The sequence below is a fragment of the Geospiza fortis genome, unplaced genomic scaffold (genome assembly GCF_000277835.1).
Source record: "Geospiza fortis unplaced genomic scaffold, GeoFor_1.0 scaffold538, whole genome shotgun sequence".
In the NCBI taxonomy this organism is placed as follows: domain Eukaryota; kingdom Metazoa; phylum Chordata; class Aves; order Passeriformes; family Thraupidae; genus Geospiza; species Geospiza fortis.
In genome coordinates this window covers 103,896-123,798 of record NW_005054368.1, presented here as the reverse complement: position 1 = coordinate 123,798, position 19,903 = coordinate 103,896, and the positions used below count along the sequence as shown (strand labels likewise).

General features: G+C 41.6%; 1 protein-coding gene across 1 annotated transcript; it reads left to right on the top strand.

Moving 5' to 3' along the window:
- On the top strand, positions 1-12,388 carry SLC13A5 (solute carrier family 13 member 5). Its single transcript, XM_031059811.1, has 12 exons — positions 1-36; positions 2,349-2,477; positions 3,253-3,389; positions 3,784-3,998; positions 5,296-5,467; positions 6,602-6,724; positions 7,261-7,473; positions 8,255-8,376; positions 8,650-8,768; positions 9,920-10,081; positions 11,064-11,201; positions 11,946-12,388. Exons 2-12 carry the CDS (start codon positions 2,379-2,381, stop codon positions 12,072-12,074), a joined length of 1,629 nt encoding a protein of 542 aa, XP_030915671.1. The 5' UTR covers positions 1-36; positions 2,349-2,378; the 3' UTR covers positions 12,075-12,388.
- Positions 12,389-19,903: the final 7,515 nt, after the last annotated feature.

Here is a 19,903-nt window from a genome sequence, read left to right as displayed (position 1 = left end):
CTGCTGCTGCCGCTGCCGCTCGCTGTGACCACGAAGGTAGGTGAACAGAGCCCGGCTCCGGGCCTGCTGCCCCCCGGGTGACCCCACTCCGCCCGGCCCCGGGCCTGCTCCCGGTGGCACCCAACCCACCGTGCCAATTAGATGCAATTCATTCTGGGCCAAGACAAGCCCAGGCGTAGCTGGCCGGCATTGTGGCTGTCCTGCATTATGTCGTAGCGATTGGAGTCGGCTGAAGGGCAGGAGTGCTTCCCCCATCTCTCTGCTGAGGGTCTGGTACTCCCAGCATGTTGCTTGGTGACATTCTCCATCCTGATGCAGTCAGCGTTGCGTTGTATGAATTGGTCAGGATTTCAAATGCCATGTCTTCCAATTCATCCATCTTGCTCCAGGGATGGCGACGGCACAACTCCTTTGCGTTCAGTGGAGTTACACCAGCGTAAAATTGGAATAACCCAGGAAAGTTTGAGCTTTAATGCCTTGTAGCCTTCTTGATCAAGTGTGAAAGCTGAGTTTGCAGTATTTTAGCCTACTAGAGCTTTGGAGGCTATTCTAATGCCAAAGCCAGCCTTTCTTCTGAGCAACTTGTATCGCTCAATCTGTTTTACAGTATGGGAAAATTTTATCTGTGTTTATAAACCAAATTGCCAACCCTTCTTGTTTACCTAAGTTATACCAGCCTGGCCTTTCAGGTGAATGGTGGTCCTTTATACAATGAGGAATTCCTGACTGTTAAGCTCTACTTTGATCAAAACTAGGAAAGATAATTTCCAAAAAAATTATGTATGTCTTCAGTTTGCCATTATTTGTAGGCATATTTTGTTATTAGTCTAACCTAAGAAATTACAATATTTCACAATGGGAAGACAATATTTCTGTCAGTGACTGTTTTTTCATCTCTCAATCAGGAGTCAGGTCACTGCGTTTTGTGTCAACTGCACAGAAACACCAAAGAGACATTCTGTGACTGTTTCCATAAATCACAGATATATATATGGGTATAAATACAAATATATATTTAATTCCAGATCTTTTGTTGTTTGAATTGGCCACAGTTGCTGGAGTTAAATTATAAGCATGGCTGTATTTTTGAACTTCACGTAAATTATTTACTCTCTACTCTCTAAAACCAGGATTTTGAATTTTATTCACTTAGAGTTGTTTATCTGTCTTTCATACTAGCAACAGATTAACCACAGTCAGTTCTACCCCTGCATTACTGCAGTACAGCATGAATTGTATCATGAGCTGACCTCATTTATAAAGGGAAGAGACTTCTACAGGATCTGCCTGATATCTTCTAGTCTCTGAAGAATTTTTCTTTTCAAAACTTGTGCTGTAATTAGCCTGGAAACTTGAGGGAAAAAATTTCACATTACTTACAAATGGTGTTTTCTGGTTCTTAAACTTTTTCCCCAACACTCAACAAAATTAACGAAAACACAGCCCAACTTACTAATAAGACCTGATGACAGTTTTTAAGTGTCACTGTCACACCATTTATTTTAGCAATAAAGTCACATTTGTTGTATTAGAGTAAAATCCCATAAACACATGCCCTAAATAGGAGCAAATAGTGAGCTACAGAACACCAACTTCAGCTTTCAAGCAGTTCACTGTTAGCTAATGAATACCTGCTTCTCCTGACAATTTTTAGAGTACAAACCACAGAAGGCTGGGATACAGAATTGCTTGGTCAACAGCCCAAAAAGACAGGTTACAACAATTCTAAACTAGGGAAACCCCTTAGCAGGTAGGGGCAGTATGATATGGGAAAATAGTTTAATACCTCTAATGTGCTTAATCACAAAAAAAAAAAAGAGTTTTAAGAGTTTTACTTTAGGAGTTACTTTAAAAAGCAAAGAAATTTTAAATTATTCAGTGAAATAGTTTCTGAGCTCAACTGTGTTACTGGACATACATCAAAGACTTGTGAATTTCAGAAAAGCTAATAATCCACACTGGGAAATTTGGCCATCCATTTAAAGAAATTAACTCTATATTGCTGTTCTTGGCTCCTAGATGTAAAATCTGCTGACCTCAACCACCAAGAGGTACTTCTACACGGCAAACTGTGCACTTACCTAGTGGTGGAAGATTTGTTTTTCTCACAGCATTTATTTTGTGTGGTTTTATTAAAGCAAACACTATGGTCTTCTTGGTCAAAAAGATCTTTTTTGTACAAGTGACTTCAGAACATGATTTAAAAGCACAAGTTTAAGTCCTCATTCAGCATAACTTGTTAAGCTACAGACAGTGGAGTGTGTGAGCCACTTTTAAGAGCTACCAATGTGTTTCTTATCTTTAAAAACAGTTTCTAATGCTTAAATGTGTCTTCTATTATGTTGCAGGAGGCCAGATGTGCATATGTCATCATTATCATGGCTGTGTACTGGTGCACTGAAGTGATCCCCCTGGCTGTCACCTCCCTCATGCCAGTGGTATTTTTCCCTCTGCTTGGAGTTCAGACCTCTAAAAAAGTAAGGAACTTGTGCAATCCAGGTCTGATACAGAGAAATCCGAGGTGCTCTGATCCTTCATCAATATTTAGCCAACAAGTCTGTATTAATGTTCAGGTTTCTTATATGGGAAGATGCTGAACTACGTACGCACTTGCCCAAAGTGTTAACAGTGGGGGGCTTGAGGTGGTAGAGGGGAGGGTCTGTTTTGGACATGGATCCTGCTGCAGAGCATCCCACTAGTGCCAGCAGTTTGTGTGTTCCCAGCCACAAAGAGGAAGTGAAAGTAGAGCTGTCAGTCTTCTGGGAGATCTCAAAATGCATGGGACAAACCTGTGAGAGTTTGTCCCATAGTGCCGGCAGGTGTGCTGTGTGCTCCCCAGGTCTCTGCCTGGGCTGTTTGTGCTGGAGGCACAAGGCATAGGCTGTGTTCAGGATCTGTAGCCCAGGTTCACCACTGCCCAACAAGCTGGTAAAGGCAGGTTGCTGCTGGCGTTGAGAAAGCCCTTTTAGAGCTCAGTATTTCCAGCACCTTCCATACTTTGAATCCCTAGCTGCATTTTAGGAAACTGGTGTCATTTTGCACAATGATGCACAAAAAGCTCCTGCACAGGCAAGTCAGCAGTTACACACGAGATCAAGGGTTCACGAAACTGCAGGGAGCTCACAGGCAGCAGCTGCCTCTTGTTCTAGTGTTGGCTGGGGCCTGCTCCAGTCCATGGATTTGAGAGGGTGGTAAGCAAATTGTACTAGTGAAGCAAGTATTTTGGCCTGACTTATCTTCTCTGTCTTACAGGTGTGCTTGCAGTACCTAAATAGCACAAACATGCTCTTCTTTGGAGGGCTGATTGTCGCAATTTCTGTTGAGCAGTGGAATCTTCACAAAAGGATTGCACTGAAGGTCCTTCTGATTCTTGGGGTGAAACCTGCACTGTAAGAGTATTACATTGGTTTTCTCTTACCTCTTGTTAGTCTAGCAAAGGCCCAGGGATGATATTTAACAGTCAGCAGAGAAAAGATCCTTCAAGAGCCAATTTAGCTGTACTTGCAGAGTATCCAGAAATGAAGTCTAGCAACAGGAGCAGTTTATTTGTTCTTTATCCAAAACTAGCATCTGACTAAATTTTAGAGGCTTACCATTGGGGACAAAATTATGACAGACTTAATTATGCCCTGGGATTCCTTCAGTGAACATGGCAGAGCTGTCCTAGAAGGGTAGTGGCTACACACATCCCTGCCTGGGCTTTGCTCTCCAAATTATAGTGACTACAAAGCCTAGCAGCATCTGTTCACTTTCTTCCTCTCTCCTCTGTGTCTTTCTTTTCAGCCTGATGCTGGGATTTATGATAGTCACTGCCTTCTTGTCAATGTGGATAAGCAACACAGCCACCACTGCCATGATGGTTCCCATTGTCCAAGCTGTCCTGGATCAATTGGACACCACAGAGCATGAGTTGACCACGGTGGAACCAGCAACTGGGCAAACAAATACAGCAATTGAGCTGGAGGAAAAGAGCAAATCAGGGTCCACTACAGTGAGCGGTAAGGGCCTGCTCACCAATATGCTGATGCTACTGAACTTGCTACACTCAGCTCCCCAACCTAGGAGTGCTGTGTACCCTTTCCAAGGAAAGAGGATGGTAACCTGACTGAAATCCTGTAAATATATGACATTTAGGTTTTACAAAATAGCTTTTAATTTTGATGGCTGCCATTTTGTATGCTGGTGCTAGAGCCCAGACAAGTTGTTACATTCTTTCCTTCAAGCTGGAGTCATCCTCCCAGTTTCCCTAGACTTAACTGCCTGTTTAGGGAAGTGAAGAGCATATCCTGTGGGAAATAACCATCCAGACCCAGCATCCCACTTTCTAAATCTTGTGATTATCAGTGGGGTTTCAGATTCTAGGCCATGTAGGACTATTTGAAAAAATTATGTAAACACAATCTATTTTGGCTATAGGGTAATAATTATCTCTTTATTGACCAGATGGTATGTGGAGGTAGGGAGAAGAAAGAGGACTACTTTAAAAGCCACATGGAAAAGAGGAACTGGTGTAATTTGACCCACATTAGACAAACTGCTCTTGTGTGTGATCTTACCCAGATGCTTGATTCCTCAAGGTCCTGTGCCACTGATGTGGTTCTACAATAGGTTTCACTTCATTTTAAATATGTGTACAAACTCAGACCTTCTCATTTCAGTGCCCTGCTGTGCTGTTACGCAGGGCTATATTATTAAATATGATTAAAGATCAGATTACAAGTGTAGTGAAGATAATAAGAGTGTGCAAAAAATACCCTTTAATATTGTTGAGCTGGTTGCAATTGCCATAAATTCTTTGTCCTGCTCCATTAGTCCAGTCAGACTTCAAGATTAGAGTGTTAACCTCAGAGAACAATGGACACAGCAGTAAAGTTTCGTGGTTATTGTAAATTGACATAATGCCAAGCAAGGATTTGGGTTTCAGTGTGGGTTTTTTTTTCCTGGCTGTATTCATATCTGTTAAAGCTAGTTGGGTTCTTGCTGTGGAATTGGAATGGTTTCAGTGACTACAATATTTGGCCGGTGGTGAGCCTCTCTGTGAAACAAGACACTACTGAAAAGGAGTTGTGGCACTGATGTGGGCAACAGCATCCTTGGATCATGTAAACCCAGTCCATCAGCCTCTTTCTTCTGCTCCTCATGAACATTAGTCTGAAGTATTTAGGTAGATATCTGTGGGTTTTTTAATTAAAATAAATGGCACCTACAAACTGGAAGCACTAAGCCTACAGACCCTATCCTGAACTCTCTGCCTTTCCGACTTTACCTGAGGCAAATAATTGTCTTTCTGTCTAGGTGTAAGCAATGAACAAGTCACTGGTGACCCCAAATCTTCTGAGGAAAATAAAACGTGGAAGCGTATATGCAAGGGAATGACACTTTGTGTATGCTATGCTGCCAGCATTGGAGGAACTGCAACACTTACCGGAACAGGACCAAATGTGGTACTGAAAGGCCAGATGAATCAGTAAGTAATTTTTGCTGCTTCTTTTAGCTACACTGTCATACTGTTTGTGTGACCAATTGACTGGTCTTTGATGACAGTTGCAGTTGTGAACTTCAAGCAATTAGTTGAGGAACTGAGACTGAGAAATGTGTATGAAGTGTTGGGCTTCGTTTTTTTTTGCTTCAGCATCTTTTAAAAGGAAGCTATGTGATGGAATTAAGGTCTTCTGAGAAAATTGGAAATACTTGTTGGCAATCAACATGCAATGGTTGATTATGCGATATTGGTTCTTCTGTGTCCTCTTTTTCAACTGAAATGCAGCACATCTGGAAGAGGAACTGCAGTAAAGAGCACCGGAAGAATGTAGATTAACTCTACTCATAAGCATACTGAAGAAAGCTAGAAGGAACTTGGCCACTCCTGTAACACTGTTCCTCCATCCTGTGGCTGTGGAAACTGCAGTTGTGTGTTCTGTCATTGCTAAACTGAGGTTGGGAACTGATCTACATGGAACCCAATCTGCAGTGGAAATTTTTCCAACATTACTTCCTTGTGTTGCAAGTACTTCAGCCTTAGCTGCTACATTATTTCTTCGTTTTAACACCCAGCTGGAAGTTTGCTATTGATATTTTTCCTCCAATCATTATTGGCAAGCACAGAGAATAACAAATATTGCCTTTCTTAAAACACTGTCATCATTGTTTCAAGCCAACTGGCAACTTTTTCATCTGTTGAAGGCAGCAGAAGTACAGGTGTTAATTTCAGGGAAGACATTTCTTGTTCTCTTACTAGAATGAGTTGGGAGGAAGAAAAAAATATCCTTTCTTGGGATAAATGAACAGATGTGTTAGAAGTGAAAGGTGTCTAGAATGAATGGGAGCTCTTTCAACCACGCTTGTCTGACTGAGACCTAAAGTGTCAACATAAGCTCCTGTATGCATCAAATTAAAACAGAGGGAAAACTGACAATCATTTAAGTTCTGCTCTGAAATCAGGCTGCCTTCTCTCATGATTTAAATTAGGCTGTGGATGTTACCTATGATTGCTGGTAATGGTTGTCCTAGATTTACATGCATAATTGTCTGTAGCACATATGAAAGGGAGACTAGATTGCTAAATGTTTTGACATTCATACAGAAAATCATTTCTTTACAGGTTATACCCCGACAGTAATGATATTGTGGACTTTGCTTCCTGGTTTGGATTTTCATTCCCAAACATGGTCCTGATGTTGGCGCTAGCTTGGCTTTGGTTACAGTGCTCCTTCATGGGACTCAAGTGAGTATTTATCTACATGATATTGTGTCAACCCCTCAGTAAGTTAGTGCAGGTCAGCTTACTGAGACATCTGGCTAAAACAAATGCATTGACAAGTTACTGATTTTGTAGCAGAGAGCAGGTCCATTTCACAAAAATTTTGAGGTCTGGAAACCTTTTGTGTTCGTGGGAGGTATATTAAGGCAAAAGCCATATACATTCTTAATCTTCAGACAAAATTGCCTTTTTATTTTTCAATCTCTCGCCTGAATTTCAGCCCTGGGAGAGCTGGCATAGCTGGTTTGCAGCCATTGATTCAAATCTGACTTTTTCTTCCTGGGTTACTCCAAACTGCCATCCTTTGATAGACCACATTCTTCTGTGAGAACTGGTGTGTGTCTCCACAAAATACTTTGGCACTGTTGTAGTTTCTTTATTTATGGCCTCTGCTGTTGTCTGTGTCTGTCCCCAAGAGGGGCAGCTGCAGAGTGATAAGGATGTTAGATCCCTCTAATATGTTCATACTTACAGTGGTTTTTTTCTCCCTTTTTTCAAAGCATAAAAAAAAACTGGGGCTTTGGGACAGAGAAAACTGACAAAGAAAAAGCTGCATACAGTGTGCTGAAGGCAGAAATGAAGAAGTTAGGCCCTATGTCTTATGCTGAAATAAATGTCCTCCTTTTGTTTATATTGCTGGTGGTCTTGTGGTTTTCCAGAAGCCCAGGCTTTATAAAAGGCTGGGCTAACATACTCTTCAAAGGAGGAGAAAAGTAAGTATTTAGGGTTTTTTTTCCATCTTTTACCCACTTGGTTATTAATCAGATTCCCTTGCTCATACATTCCATTTTGAATGTGGGATCATTAATTCCAACTTTACCTGACTTCACATGTTTGCTGGGCTTGATACAATGGCTTGTACATGACACTACCAATCATCTGTGATTTGACAGTTTGTGCTGCAGTGAAAATGCTGGAGACTGAGACATGGAGCAAGCTGAACTTCCTAAAAGAAGAGAAAATTCTGTAATGTTGGTCTCAGTCACACTGACATACACCTTGGTATTTTGTTTGTATGAGCTCCAATCAGTTACAGTGACATTTAAATATTTGGTAATATCACATTCAACCAACACCTTAGAACTCACTGGAAAATTGATTTTGTGCTTGGAATGGCTTCTTTGTGTAGTGTTTGTGCATGGCATGTTAGTAATATAAAATACATTTTGGGACTATCATTCAGGCCATTTCTTTAGATGTCTGTCTTTGAGATACAACTGTTGAATCTTGGCTTCAGCGCAGAGAAAGAACCCTGCTCCAGGAGGGATGAGTTGTCATCCAGGACTCTATTTATTAATGTGCATTGTAGCTTGTTTCTTTTATTATTGTGTTTAAATTATGGCAGATCTGAGAGACTTCAGACATCAGCTGATGTCCTATTTTGCTCAAGCCCCAAATGGGATGGCAAAGATCAGTGACTAGAATGCTGGAAGGCAGCTCTTTTCTAGGAGAAAGGTGTCCATTTTCTAACCTGTATTCTCTTTTCTTCATTAGGTATATCACTGATTCTGTTCCTGCTATGTTTGTTGCCCTGTTACTGTTTGTCCTTCCTGCTCATAAGCCCAAATGCATAGGCTGGAATCCAAGCATGTCTGACCCTGAACAGGGTGAAGAAGGTATTTAAAAGAGGCGCTGTAGTACTGTGAAACATCTAACCCACCCAGCCAACAAGGCAGAAACATGCACTGGATTTGCATGCAGTTCTTTAGAGCATCTCACCTACCTCCCTTGTTGGGCAGCCCTGGGGCACAGTCCATGTTGGTGTGTGTTACCCTCACCCTGTGCAGATTTCTCAGTGCTGCGCATCTGCCCACTGGTATCTTACAGAACAGAAGACAAAGTGTCTTCGCTCTCCTAAAACATGTTCTACTTTTTATTTCTCACTTCAGATAAGAAAAAGCCATTTTTATCAGCCCCGCTGCTAGAATGGAATGTGGTTCAAAGGAAGATGCCCTGGAACATTGTGCTGCTGCTGGGAGGAGGTTTTGCTTTGGCTGATGCAAGCGCAGTATGTCCTGACATCTGTTTTTCTCTGACTCAAAGGCAAACTTCCCTGGTTTGTTATCTAGTCCTGTATTACTGGGCATGCACCCAAAGCCAAACCCAGTAGCAAAGTTCAGATCTGAAGGGAGATCTAAATTAGCAAAAACTAAGGAGAGGTGAATGCTTGTGAATCTTCTTCAGGAATTTTTGTTCTTTAAAGTTTCTTTAATTTATCTTACCTCTTGGAGACTCCCAAGTAGGTTGGGATCTTCGCTGTCTGGACAGTCGAGAAAAGCATCCTTTCTTATTTCTGTAATCACCCCAATCCCAGCCCTGGCTAGCAAAGTAGAAGTATAGATAGCACTTGTCAGATTTTCAGTACCATTTGAGGTTTGTTTGAGGGTTATATATCTTCAGACTTAAAGCAAAACCACTGCTGAAGTGGTCAGAAAGAAAATCCTGGATTGATGCTGTGTTTATAAATTCACAGAAAAGGCAGCTAAATTCCCAAAACAGGAAGGAATCTTGAGGTGAACCATATTGTTTCTTTCATCACTGCTAAGATGCATCTAAATCAAAGCAAGCATTAGCTATCAGTAGTGCAATATTTTGGGGAAAGTCATGTTCACATCTAAGTTTTGTGGCTAATTAGGTTTAAACCATGGGGCAAGTTAAAGCTGTGGCCCTGACATTCATCCACATACAACACACATAGATTATTAAAGTTCCAGAGCATTAAAAATTATCAAGTCAGATTTCATAACCTGTTTGTATCAACTACTGCCTGTGTTCCTACAATAGAGCATTCATACAGAATCATAACCTTCAGAAACCTTAGAAAAATGTGCCAAGAAGCTTCTGGGCCATACACTACGTATTTGCAATGACCTCAGAAAAATTTTCTTGTTCAGCAAGAAAACCAATAATTTTGTAACCTGTGTGTGAGCAAGTATTTGGTTTCTGGAAGAATCAGAAAAGTGGGATTCAGTGTGATGTCCAGTTGGCAAGGAATTTTTTTTTAGTTTTTGTGACAGATAATTGTACTTTCCTGGATGATGTTTGTATAATTCTGGAGTCCTTTAGTATTATTTGTCAGGAATGTTGCCCATAACATGGCTTCCCTGTTTGTGAGTCAGGGGTTCTAAACCTCACTGAAACCCACTTTCCTTCTTGCAGAACTCTGGGCTCTCAGCTTGGTTGGGTCGTCAGATGACACCACTGGGATCTATCCCACCATGGGCCATTGCATCAGTGATCTCCCTTATTACAGCTGTCTTCACTGAATGCACCAGTAACGTGGCCACAGCTACCCTCTTCCTGCCTGTCTTTTCATCCTTGGTAAGATTGCTTCTGTCCTGTTACCCTGTCAGCTGGAGGATTAGAGTTAAACTGCGTGGCAAAGCAATATTATAATTATTGTCTTGGATGTTGCTCCAGTGTACTTAAAAGGAAGCCAGGTCATGCCCTCTGTAAGGTGTGTGCCTTGGCCCTGGAGAGGGTGAAGTGACAGTCACTTTTTCAATACAGTTCAGCAAACATCAGTTACTTCTGGTCATTTTGAACCATCATCTTAGAACTGGAAAATACACACACACAAAACCCAAACCAAAACAAAATCCAGCACTTTCTGATGGTGCCTTTGAATTATTCATCTTCACATTTTGTGCTAAAATACTCAAAGTGGTAGGCCTGATTATGAGGAATGTGCAATTTCTCATAGGAACCCAGAATAATTTTAAAACTTGAGGAGGAAAACCTGATAAATTTTGCTGCCTTTTCTGAGCAGAATCAAAACTGTGGCATAAAGAGAAAAATAGATTACTTTGTTCTTTAATTAGAAAAGGACAAACACTTTATTCTAGACTATTTCCTCAAAGCAAAATTACCTCAATCAAGGTAGTGAGCTATTAATGACTTAAACTGGCATTTAAGTTTTGAGTGCCACAGAATTTATGTAAAGTCTAAGAGTGTCACTCCACGTGCCTAGTAATTATAATTCCCATTCCTGGAAAAAGGGTGGTCTGAGGTCAAAGAAAAGATTGTTGGATATATTTGACCAGAAATCTAAATTATACCATAGAGCAAAACAAACAACAAGAAAGAATCAAGCCTTGTTTTTAAGTATCATTGGACAGGAAACAACGGCAAGTTATCTTTAAGCACATGTGGATTTCAGAATAAAATGTTTGTGAATTATTTTGGTGATGTAGTACGAGGCAACAAAATAAGTCTATGTATCTCATTGGTCTGGGGTAGATTGATCCTTTATGCTTTTCTTTTCAAACAACCCCAGAGTGATATTCTCTCCATTTCATTGCAGGCTGAATCTATCAGGATCCACCCCTTGTATGTTATGCTGCCTGGTACTCTCAGTGCTTCATTTGCTTTCATGCTACCTGTTGCAACACCACCAAATGCAATAGTGTTTTCTTATGGCCACATCCATGTTTTGGATATGGTAAGATAATTGCCTTCTCTCTTATCTGAAATTCTCCATTGCTTTCTTCCTGAAATATGGTGAGAGTTTAATTTTCTTTGCATAGCATTTCCAAAGTACCAGGAAGCTCTTATGGGTTGTAACTGCAACTCTACGCAACTCTCTTCTGCAGCGTTAATATTGTGATAAAAATTTGCATCTCTGAAGTAACAGTACTTCTCTCATGGACTTTGGCAGACATACAGACTGGCCCAAGTGAAATGAAAAACTGACAAGTCATAAGTCTCTGAAACCTGAAGGGTTAAAGTCCAGGCATGCCCTGCAGCGTTCTGGGGCTTTGGCAAGTGTCTAAAGCCTTGTCTCCACTGGAGCTGAAAGCAGAAGGTAGCAATCAGTAGCCCTTGGCTCTGGTCCTCTGATTTTCTGCCAGACCACACAGGGCAGGTTTTGGGCGGAACACACAAACATTACTGGTTTTCTAACTGGATACTTGAAGAGGGCATAAGCTGTTCTCTAACTAATAAGTACGACATGTTACACATGCCTTAAAGCTCCTCGACTGGTTATATACATAGCAAAGCGCTCAAAGACTTTGCACAGTGTGTTTCCTGGTATCTCCACCTAAGCAAGAGCAGAAGGCAGTGGATACAGTGGCTATTTCTGTGATTTATTTGACCATCTTTCTTGTGTATGTACAAGTAGGTCTTGCTGCAGTTTGCTGTGCTGGTGTTTGGTTATTGTTGGTTTGGATTTTTTTCCTCACAGGTTAAAGCTGGACTAGTGATGAACGTCATTGCAGTCTGCTGTGTCTCACTGGCCATCAACACGTGGGGAAGACCTATGTTTCAGCTGGACACATTCCCAGCCTGGGCAAACAGCACAAGAAACCAGTGAGCTGTGAAGAATTCATGTGTTGAACTAGGAAAGTACCCTCAGTACTCCCTGTCGCCTAAAGTCCTGTATAAAGTCTCATCACCGCTTCAGATCCAGTGTTGGGTGTTTGCTGCCTTCCAGCAGTCACACATCAGTTCAAGTTTGAACCAACCCAATCTTACTCCAGTTGTGCTGGAGCCAAAAGTGTTTGCAATTGTACAACCTCTGTGTCAGGATCATAAGTATGTTCAAGTGATCCATTGTACCTCCAATCAAGGTCAAGGATTAGGATTTATCAAACTTTCAATAAAGAGAGGGGAGGCTGTTGTATCAAATGGTTTGAACTATTATATCACTGGTATGTACTTGTATATCATTAGCATTGAATATGGCACTCAGGCAGGGGCTGAACATTCCTTACTTATTCCTTATATCTACAAGACAGCAACTGTACAGAGAAATACCCGTTGTCACTTGTATAGTGAAGAAGGGGTATGCCATGTGGTGCTATGTTATGTTTTAGTTGGGCCTCAACCATGTGGTGGGATCCTTCCAAGTCAACATCCAACACACTTTCTCTTGCCTTGTTTTCACTCCCAAATCTCACTGCATTTAGACACCTTTATTGAGGGTTGAGATAATGTAATTCCATGATAGTCATGATTCAGCTGATATCTCTGACAACGATGCACTAAGGCTGGCTCTGTGTTTCTTGCACTGTGGCAATTAGAGGGCAGGGAGCCTTTCCCTCAGTCACGGGTGTGATTTCACATGCCAACTAGTGTTTTCTGAGTGCCAGCCTGGAAATGACCAGTGGCCCTTGGGACTTCACATCTATTGCAGAAGTTCCTGAATTAGCCCCTGATGTGCCTTATTAATTAACTCTGGAATTTTTGAGTGAAGTCAAGATGTGAGGAAGGCTCTAACTGACGACCTGGGAAAAATGTAGGGGCCCAGATTTTAGTGCTTGTGCTGGCTGACAGCAATGGGAGTTGTCCTGTGTACTTTGGAATTCATGTCTTGTAAGAAAAGTAGTTTATAACGTAATTATGCCATTTCTGTTGCAGAAGTAGTCTACAGAATGATTGGTGTTGGTCTGGGTGTATTTTGTCAGTGGTACACGGATGCTTTCCCTTCAGCCCTGGGGATGGAAGTGGGTGGGAGGTAAATCAGTGTCTTACGGTGGAAAGATCTGTGGGTATGACCTGGGATTTGCTTCCAGACTTGCCAGTATCCCCATGCAAGTCAGTTCACCTCTTTGTGCTTATTTCCCCTCCTAAAGAAGATGTTATGGAACCTATATCTACCTCACCAAGGTGTTGTGAGGACATAAGGTAAAATTCTGCAGCCGTAGTGATTTCTCACCTCATGATAATGGGTGCAAGGTGTTAAGTTTTAGAATTATAGAATTCTGTGTAGAAGACCTGGCATATAGCATAGTATTGTGTTTAGGATATTCAGTAGTTCTGTTATTAATGTGAATTTTCTTTATGGAACTGGAAAAATACATTTTTATCTAGAAGCGAGGGAAATATTTATCCACAAAATTACCAGGTGCTTTTTTGAGCAGAAAACTGCTTTAAGAATTTATTTCCATGCCTTTATCTTTTATGCTCTTTATGGTGGTAAGCACCGTAAACTGTCCACTGAATGTTGTTCCCAAGAGCCACCAATGGCTCCCTGTCTTCCCAGGGAATGGTGGAGCATCTGGATAAACACACTTCCACTTGCAGAGTCTGTCTAAGAGGCCAGTTCTAGTGCCAAGAATCGGCAATGAGATATTGCTCACAGATATTTGTCACCACCTGAAACTTAGGACAGTATTTTTTTGAAGAAAGTGAAACAAGGAACAGTTGAGCACGTTCTGTCCTTTGTCACCACTTAATGCTGATTTGCATCTCTAGGTATCTAAATGCATTTGAGAAAGGCACTTCCTCTGCTTTCTGATGGACTTCACAGTGTGAGAACGTGTTACTTTTGCCAGATACATGGTGCTTGCTCTGCTCTGTCTGACAAGTAAGGTACAGGGGAGCCTGCATGGTAGATGATACTGAGCTTGGCTATCTCAGTTCATGCAGACCGGAACTCCTCTAAAATCAGTTCCAGCTAAAAGCTGTAGGACAGACACTTCACTGTCCTGTTTGCAGAAAAGAATGTTCTGAAAGTTTCTTGAAGGGGAGAGATTGCCCTTGCCTCAGCCAGTGAACAGCTTCACTCTGTTGCTGGACAGGAAGGAAGCAAATGCTATTTTAATCAATAGTCACACAGGGTGATTCATGGTCAGGAGTGCTGGGCCAGGGCAGTGCCTGTGGGGTAATAAAGAGTGTTGAGTTTATTGTAACTGTGAATTATTGGATATGTCACCTCTCTGTACCGTTAATAGCAGTTTCTTTTTGAGACACTTTTATGACATCCTGTGATTGATTCATATTTAATTTAAATGGGTGGGTTGCATAATTAGAGCCTGGCAAATAAAAACTTATTAGAACTGTCTCCCCTCCTGTGTAGCATAGTGGACCACTTGTTTCTGCATTAGCTTCCACTGTAGCACAGTGGTGCCCCAGTAAGATCCCGGAAGGTACATGCTCTAGTGAATAATGCAAAGCAGAGATTTGGACACCACTTTTAAGTGTCTTCAGACCTGAATATCAGTGGTTTCTCTTCTTTAATCAGCTAAATGATAACTCAAGTTTGCATCTCTGAAGATGTTTAGGTGGGACTAAATCAGGAGGCATACCCTACGAACTGTCTCATTCATTTCAGAGTAAAGGATTATAAGACTCTAAGAAACACAACCAGTTTTTAAGAATAAATGTTGTACAAACTTTCCAATATAACAGGCACAAATGGGCTTTTCTTCAGCAGCAAGCGTGCATGGTGTCCTGTTCCAGTGCCCTGAGTAAATACATATTACTTGCAGTGGACAGCAAGGACAATTGCTTTGTGACTAGATCTGGTTTACAGCCCCTTCAGCTGCAGGACAAGTATCATAGAAACTTACCAGACATAGCAATTGTTTTGTTGCTCATCAAAGGAATATTGTTTTAGGTGCAGAAGTTGTGAGGGTGCTAAGATAGTGGCATAAAAGAATCTGTTTGCCCCCCACTTTCAAACATGCACCCCCAGCACCCACAAAAAACATGGGAGGATCCTCAGTGTGGGCTTTGTCAGGGTGAGTTATTCAGCCACCCCGAGTGAGCAAACAGTTCCCATTTTACCATCCGAGGGCAGAGTGTGATTCCTTGTGGTCAGTGAGTCTGTCAGCTGGCCAGCTGGCAGTGCCACCTCTAAGGAGCTAAATTAAAGCTTTCTTATTTTCTGCCCACTTTCTATGGATCCTTGGCTTTTCCTTTCTTCTCTCAAAATACCAATTTACCAGAATATCATGTTGCTAATGCTGTTCCTGCAATTATTGAGAGTCCTAAACCTGCAGCATTGTGATCTGGGCTGCTGTTGCACAGGGCTCCTGCTTGGTCATGTACCAGTGTGCAAACTTGTTCCCACGGTGTACTAGTGCTTGGGAATAGTCTCACAACTGTGAATGAGTTCATGAACTACCAAACTACAAGAAAATGTGCAAAGGGAGAACAAAGGTATTTCCTGCCCATGTGTTGAACATCTAGATCTGTGAAATAGAGAAGAAAACCTTTCAGCATTCTTTACATGATCACAAGTCCCCAATCTGAAGAGTGGTTTGGATTTGTTGGTGTCATCCACTGAGTTCAGAGCAGCAAGTACTGCATTCCAGCTGAGTTCTGTTCTCACTTGAACTCAGTGTTTGGCTTATTCAGCCTTTGTTTTCCAGCTCAGGTGTGTTGCCACTTGAAATAGCAATAACCTGGTTGTAGCCAAACCCAACATTTGCTGACAAAGTTGGAATTGGACAGTTGGTGAAAATCAGTCCAGAAAAAGAAATAGATCACTGAATCAGACCTAGCCAAAATGCAGCAGTGGTTCCTTAACATACCACCTCTTCCTTTTCAGTAGTGACATATTGTATACATTTTTACATACATCACATCTTTTTTTCCCCCAAGTGTCTGTGCTAAATATGTGAAGAGGTGGGTGGTAATGAATCCTGAGCCCTTGGATCAAGTGACAGAGTTTTCACAATGTTTTCCAGTGTGGGTGAATAAATGTGTGACTTTAGACAAGCCTGATGAATTTCTTTGTGTCATTGAGAGGTTTTCCACACTTCTGTGCCTTGCACCACAAAGCCACCACTCTGCTGCAAGACTTAGGTTCAGCATTTGTCTGTGTGGTTTAATGGCAGGGTGCTGATTCTCCTCTGCCCAGAAGAACCATCCCAGTGGCAGCACTTCAGTGTGAGATCAGACCTTCCCCTCTGTGTATCTTTGCTGGCCCCTGAGTGAAGGGTCTGTGGCACAGAGAGGGCGTGCCATGCACTGCAGACTGCCTCTGCTTGCACAGAAACTCTGAGGGAAGTACAGCCCTTACCTTTGGGAGCACAGAGTAAAGGTGGGCATCCCATGCTGCCCTCAGGTGACTGGGGACTGCTTAATATAATGTTTGGTAGTTCTTTAAAAATAGAGCTGACTATACTGAAGCTATTTTTGCCCATTTAGGTTTTTCTAGAGCACTTAGTCAATAGTTGCCCATTTATTATGGTGTAAATGTAGATTTACATTTACTGTAGATTCTGGCCATAAGAAAGAGACTGTTTCTTCTGTCAGAGAAAAGATGTTATCCTTCCCCAGTTTACTTCAGTGCTTTATTTACCCACACAAAATTATTTCCCAGTCTTATTTGGCACATGGCATTTCCATGAGTTTTCATAAGCTGTTTCAGGCCAGAGTGTGAGCCCCATTAAAATGTTCATAAAACTTTTTTTTATGGACAAACCATTTTCTTGAAAGAACTGAATGTTCCAGATACTAAATCTAATTTATTGTCATTTCCTTTGTGAGATATTCTTTGAGAACAATAACTTGGGTTGGGTCTTTGCAAATATTTTAGAAAGCCAGCTGAAGATCAAATTTCCACCAGAAACAAAGTTAACACAACCTTTCAATTAAGGAATTATTATTCTGGAGGAAATTTCTATTTTACTTCAATATTTTGCCTTGGCTATACGGTCAGAAATCAGAAACATAGGAATGTATATTGCTCCTGGCAAATGGCTGACTTCAAATTCACCTGCTGTCCAAGTGTCCTAATAGAAGCCCTCAGATATTTTTAACCAACTTATTAATGAAAAACATAAAATGCTTTCTGACACATGACATTTAATCTTGAATTTATCTTTGAATTCTAGTGTTTGTCTGAAGCTGGAGGAGTACCACAGTCACAGAAGTACATGTGCCAGTGCCTTCAATACACCAGTCTTTTTACACCATTTCATCCAATTTGCAGCTTGCTTGAATGGTATTTGGCATCTGCAGATGAAATGGTTCCACCATGACTGTTATTGGCTGCCTTCTGAAATGCGCATTACCTGCCAGTTTCTTGACCTCAAAAAAGAAAACTTTGTGAAGAGTTAAGCCTTTAATTAAATATGTTCTGACAATTGTTTTAGTTGCTGTAAACTATGATTTTGTTTCTATTGAATTACAATTATAGCATTGGAGCAAAAAAATTGCAGACTTTGTGCTGGCTTGTTATATATATAACATAATGCGTACTCTGCTCTCTGTTATTTAACCATATTTGAAGCAGGATGCTCTCCAGTCTACAGGAGCTGTCTTGCATTCTGTGGGTAAAAATCCTGTCAGATGTCCATGTTAGTATCAGTTTGCATTCTGCTCCAAAGCAGTGGGCAAACGGCGGTGAACAAGAGGGGATGTCTTGGGTTTCATGCACTGGTGTGAAACATGTCCCTACTTGATCAGTTTTCAGTGATGAAATTGCTGGACCTTTTTTCTCTCTGGTGCAAATGCACTGCACTATGGTGTCACAGAGGAATCTTTTGCAGCATTTCTCTTCCTCAGTGTTTCCTTCAAGATTCAACAGCATGCCAGAGGAGGCTTTATTTTCTCTTGTGTCTCATAAAACCTTGCTGGCTTCAGGTCCCAGAAGTGGCTCCATTTAAGAGCTGTGTCTCTATGCCAGTTCTAATGAGTTAAGATAAACTTATTGTCTTAAACCATGACATTTCTGGGCAGGCAGCAGCAATGATAGCAGTCTAGTCTCTATGAAAGGAGAAACTGATGCAGCAATGCCATCCTGGTTCTATGACAATAAGACAAATTTCTGGCTCACATTTATAGTAACACATGTCCTGCAAGTCACCCGACATTTAAAAACAAAACAACAAAAACCAAACTTTTCTTAGGGAATGTTCTCATATATAAAGTCCTTTATATATAAAATCTCATATACTAAAATCCTGATTTTCAATTTTGTTCCTAATTTTGATGGACAAGAATTGAGATGTTTGACTTAACTTGGGCAAACCGGCATAGTAATTTATTTTTGTGACCAATCCTTTTTTAGGGTTGTCTCCTCTGAAGTCACTCTTGGGAGAGAAATCCTGTTCTAGAATAGCAATCCAGACACGTGGGATCTATTTGATCTCTTCTTTTAGCTCAAAGTCTGTGTTTACTGGGGAGTGACTTGTTATGTTTTGATATAGTAATAGTAGTATTCCACAACCACTAAAATGTTGCTTAAGAAAGCAACCCTTTTTTTATTAAGAAAAAACTATGCACAGATCCCTTTTATATGGTTTTTGTAATGCAATTCACAGGGGAAAATTCATACTGCATAGGAAAATATAGTATTATAGAAAATTGCTATGTTGGATGCCAAAAATACTTCAACAAATGAAAACTGAAAATGATTAAACAACAAATAAAGGAAGAAATTAGAAGGATTTTAGGTAAGTCGGTAGAGATTGCTTCCACTGCTGCTGCTCACTCATGGAGCATTTGCTTATTAATGGTTTTACTCTGAGACTACTGTGTTTTAATTAATGAAGAATTAAGGTTAGAGGTTGACAGAAATCTCCTTGGCTGACTGTAAAGTCACTACGCAAAACAAACATGCAAAGCTCCAGACTTCGTCCAATATCCAATATTTACCATTAAACTTTAAATACAGTTTAGTATTTTAGGGTTGGTTCTCTCCACTTCCTTTTGCTCTGAAGTGATGAACAGTGATTTTGTCTAGTACAAAGCTAAAATGAATGTTCTGCAAATACAAACAAAATTTCATCCTGCTTTTATCCTTCCCAGCTCAAGGGTTATGTGGGGGAAAAGCATGCCTGGATCACGGACCCCAAAGCCAAATTCTAATGGCTCTGGGACTGCCTGGCCTCTGTGGCAAACGGACAACCCATGCTCCAGTACCCATTCCCAGAAGGAATGTTCACGTTCGGGAGGAGTCGTAGGGGCTGGTGTCGCAGGAATGTCACCCTGAGCTTGCACTGGACCCCCTGGCACAAGCAGCACCAGGGCTTTTGTGTGACCGGGCTTTTCTCCCCTCCGATGGGGAAATTCTGCAGGGCCGGAGGCAGCCGCAGGACAAAGCGACTGATGTAAACCGGAATGCTGCTCGTTTAAAAATACACTGGTTTGTATTTAATGATTTCCGAGTTCTTTGGGGTTTGCCGTGAGCTGCAGCAGAGCACGGTGAGACGGAAGGAATTTGTACAGACCATTTTCGAGGAGTGCGGGGATGGTGTCAGCCGTGCTGAGCTCCGGACAACGCAGTGTTTGCAGGCCGCTCTGCGGGGCAGGCGCGAGGGAAGCGCTCCGAGCAGGGCGCGCACACCCAGCCCGTAAAATGACCCGCACGTGTGCAAGTCGCGCCTTGTCAGTGCCCCGGGCCGAGTGCGAAGGACACGGCCGGGAACGGGAACGGGAACGGGAACGGGAACGGGAACGGGAACG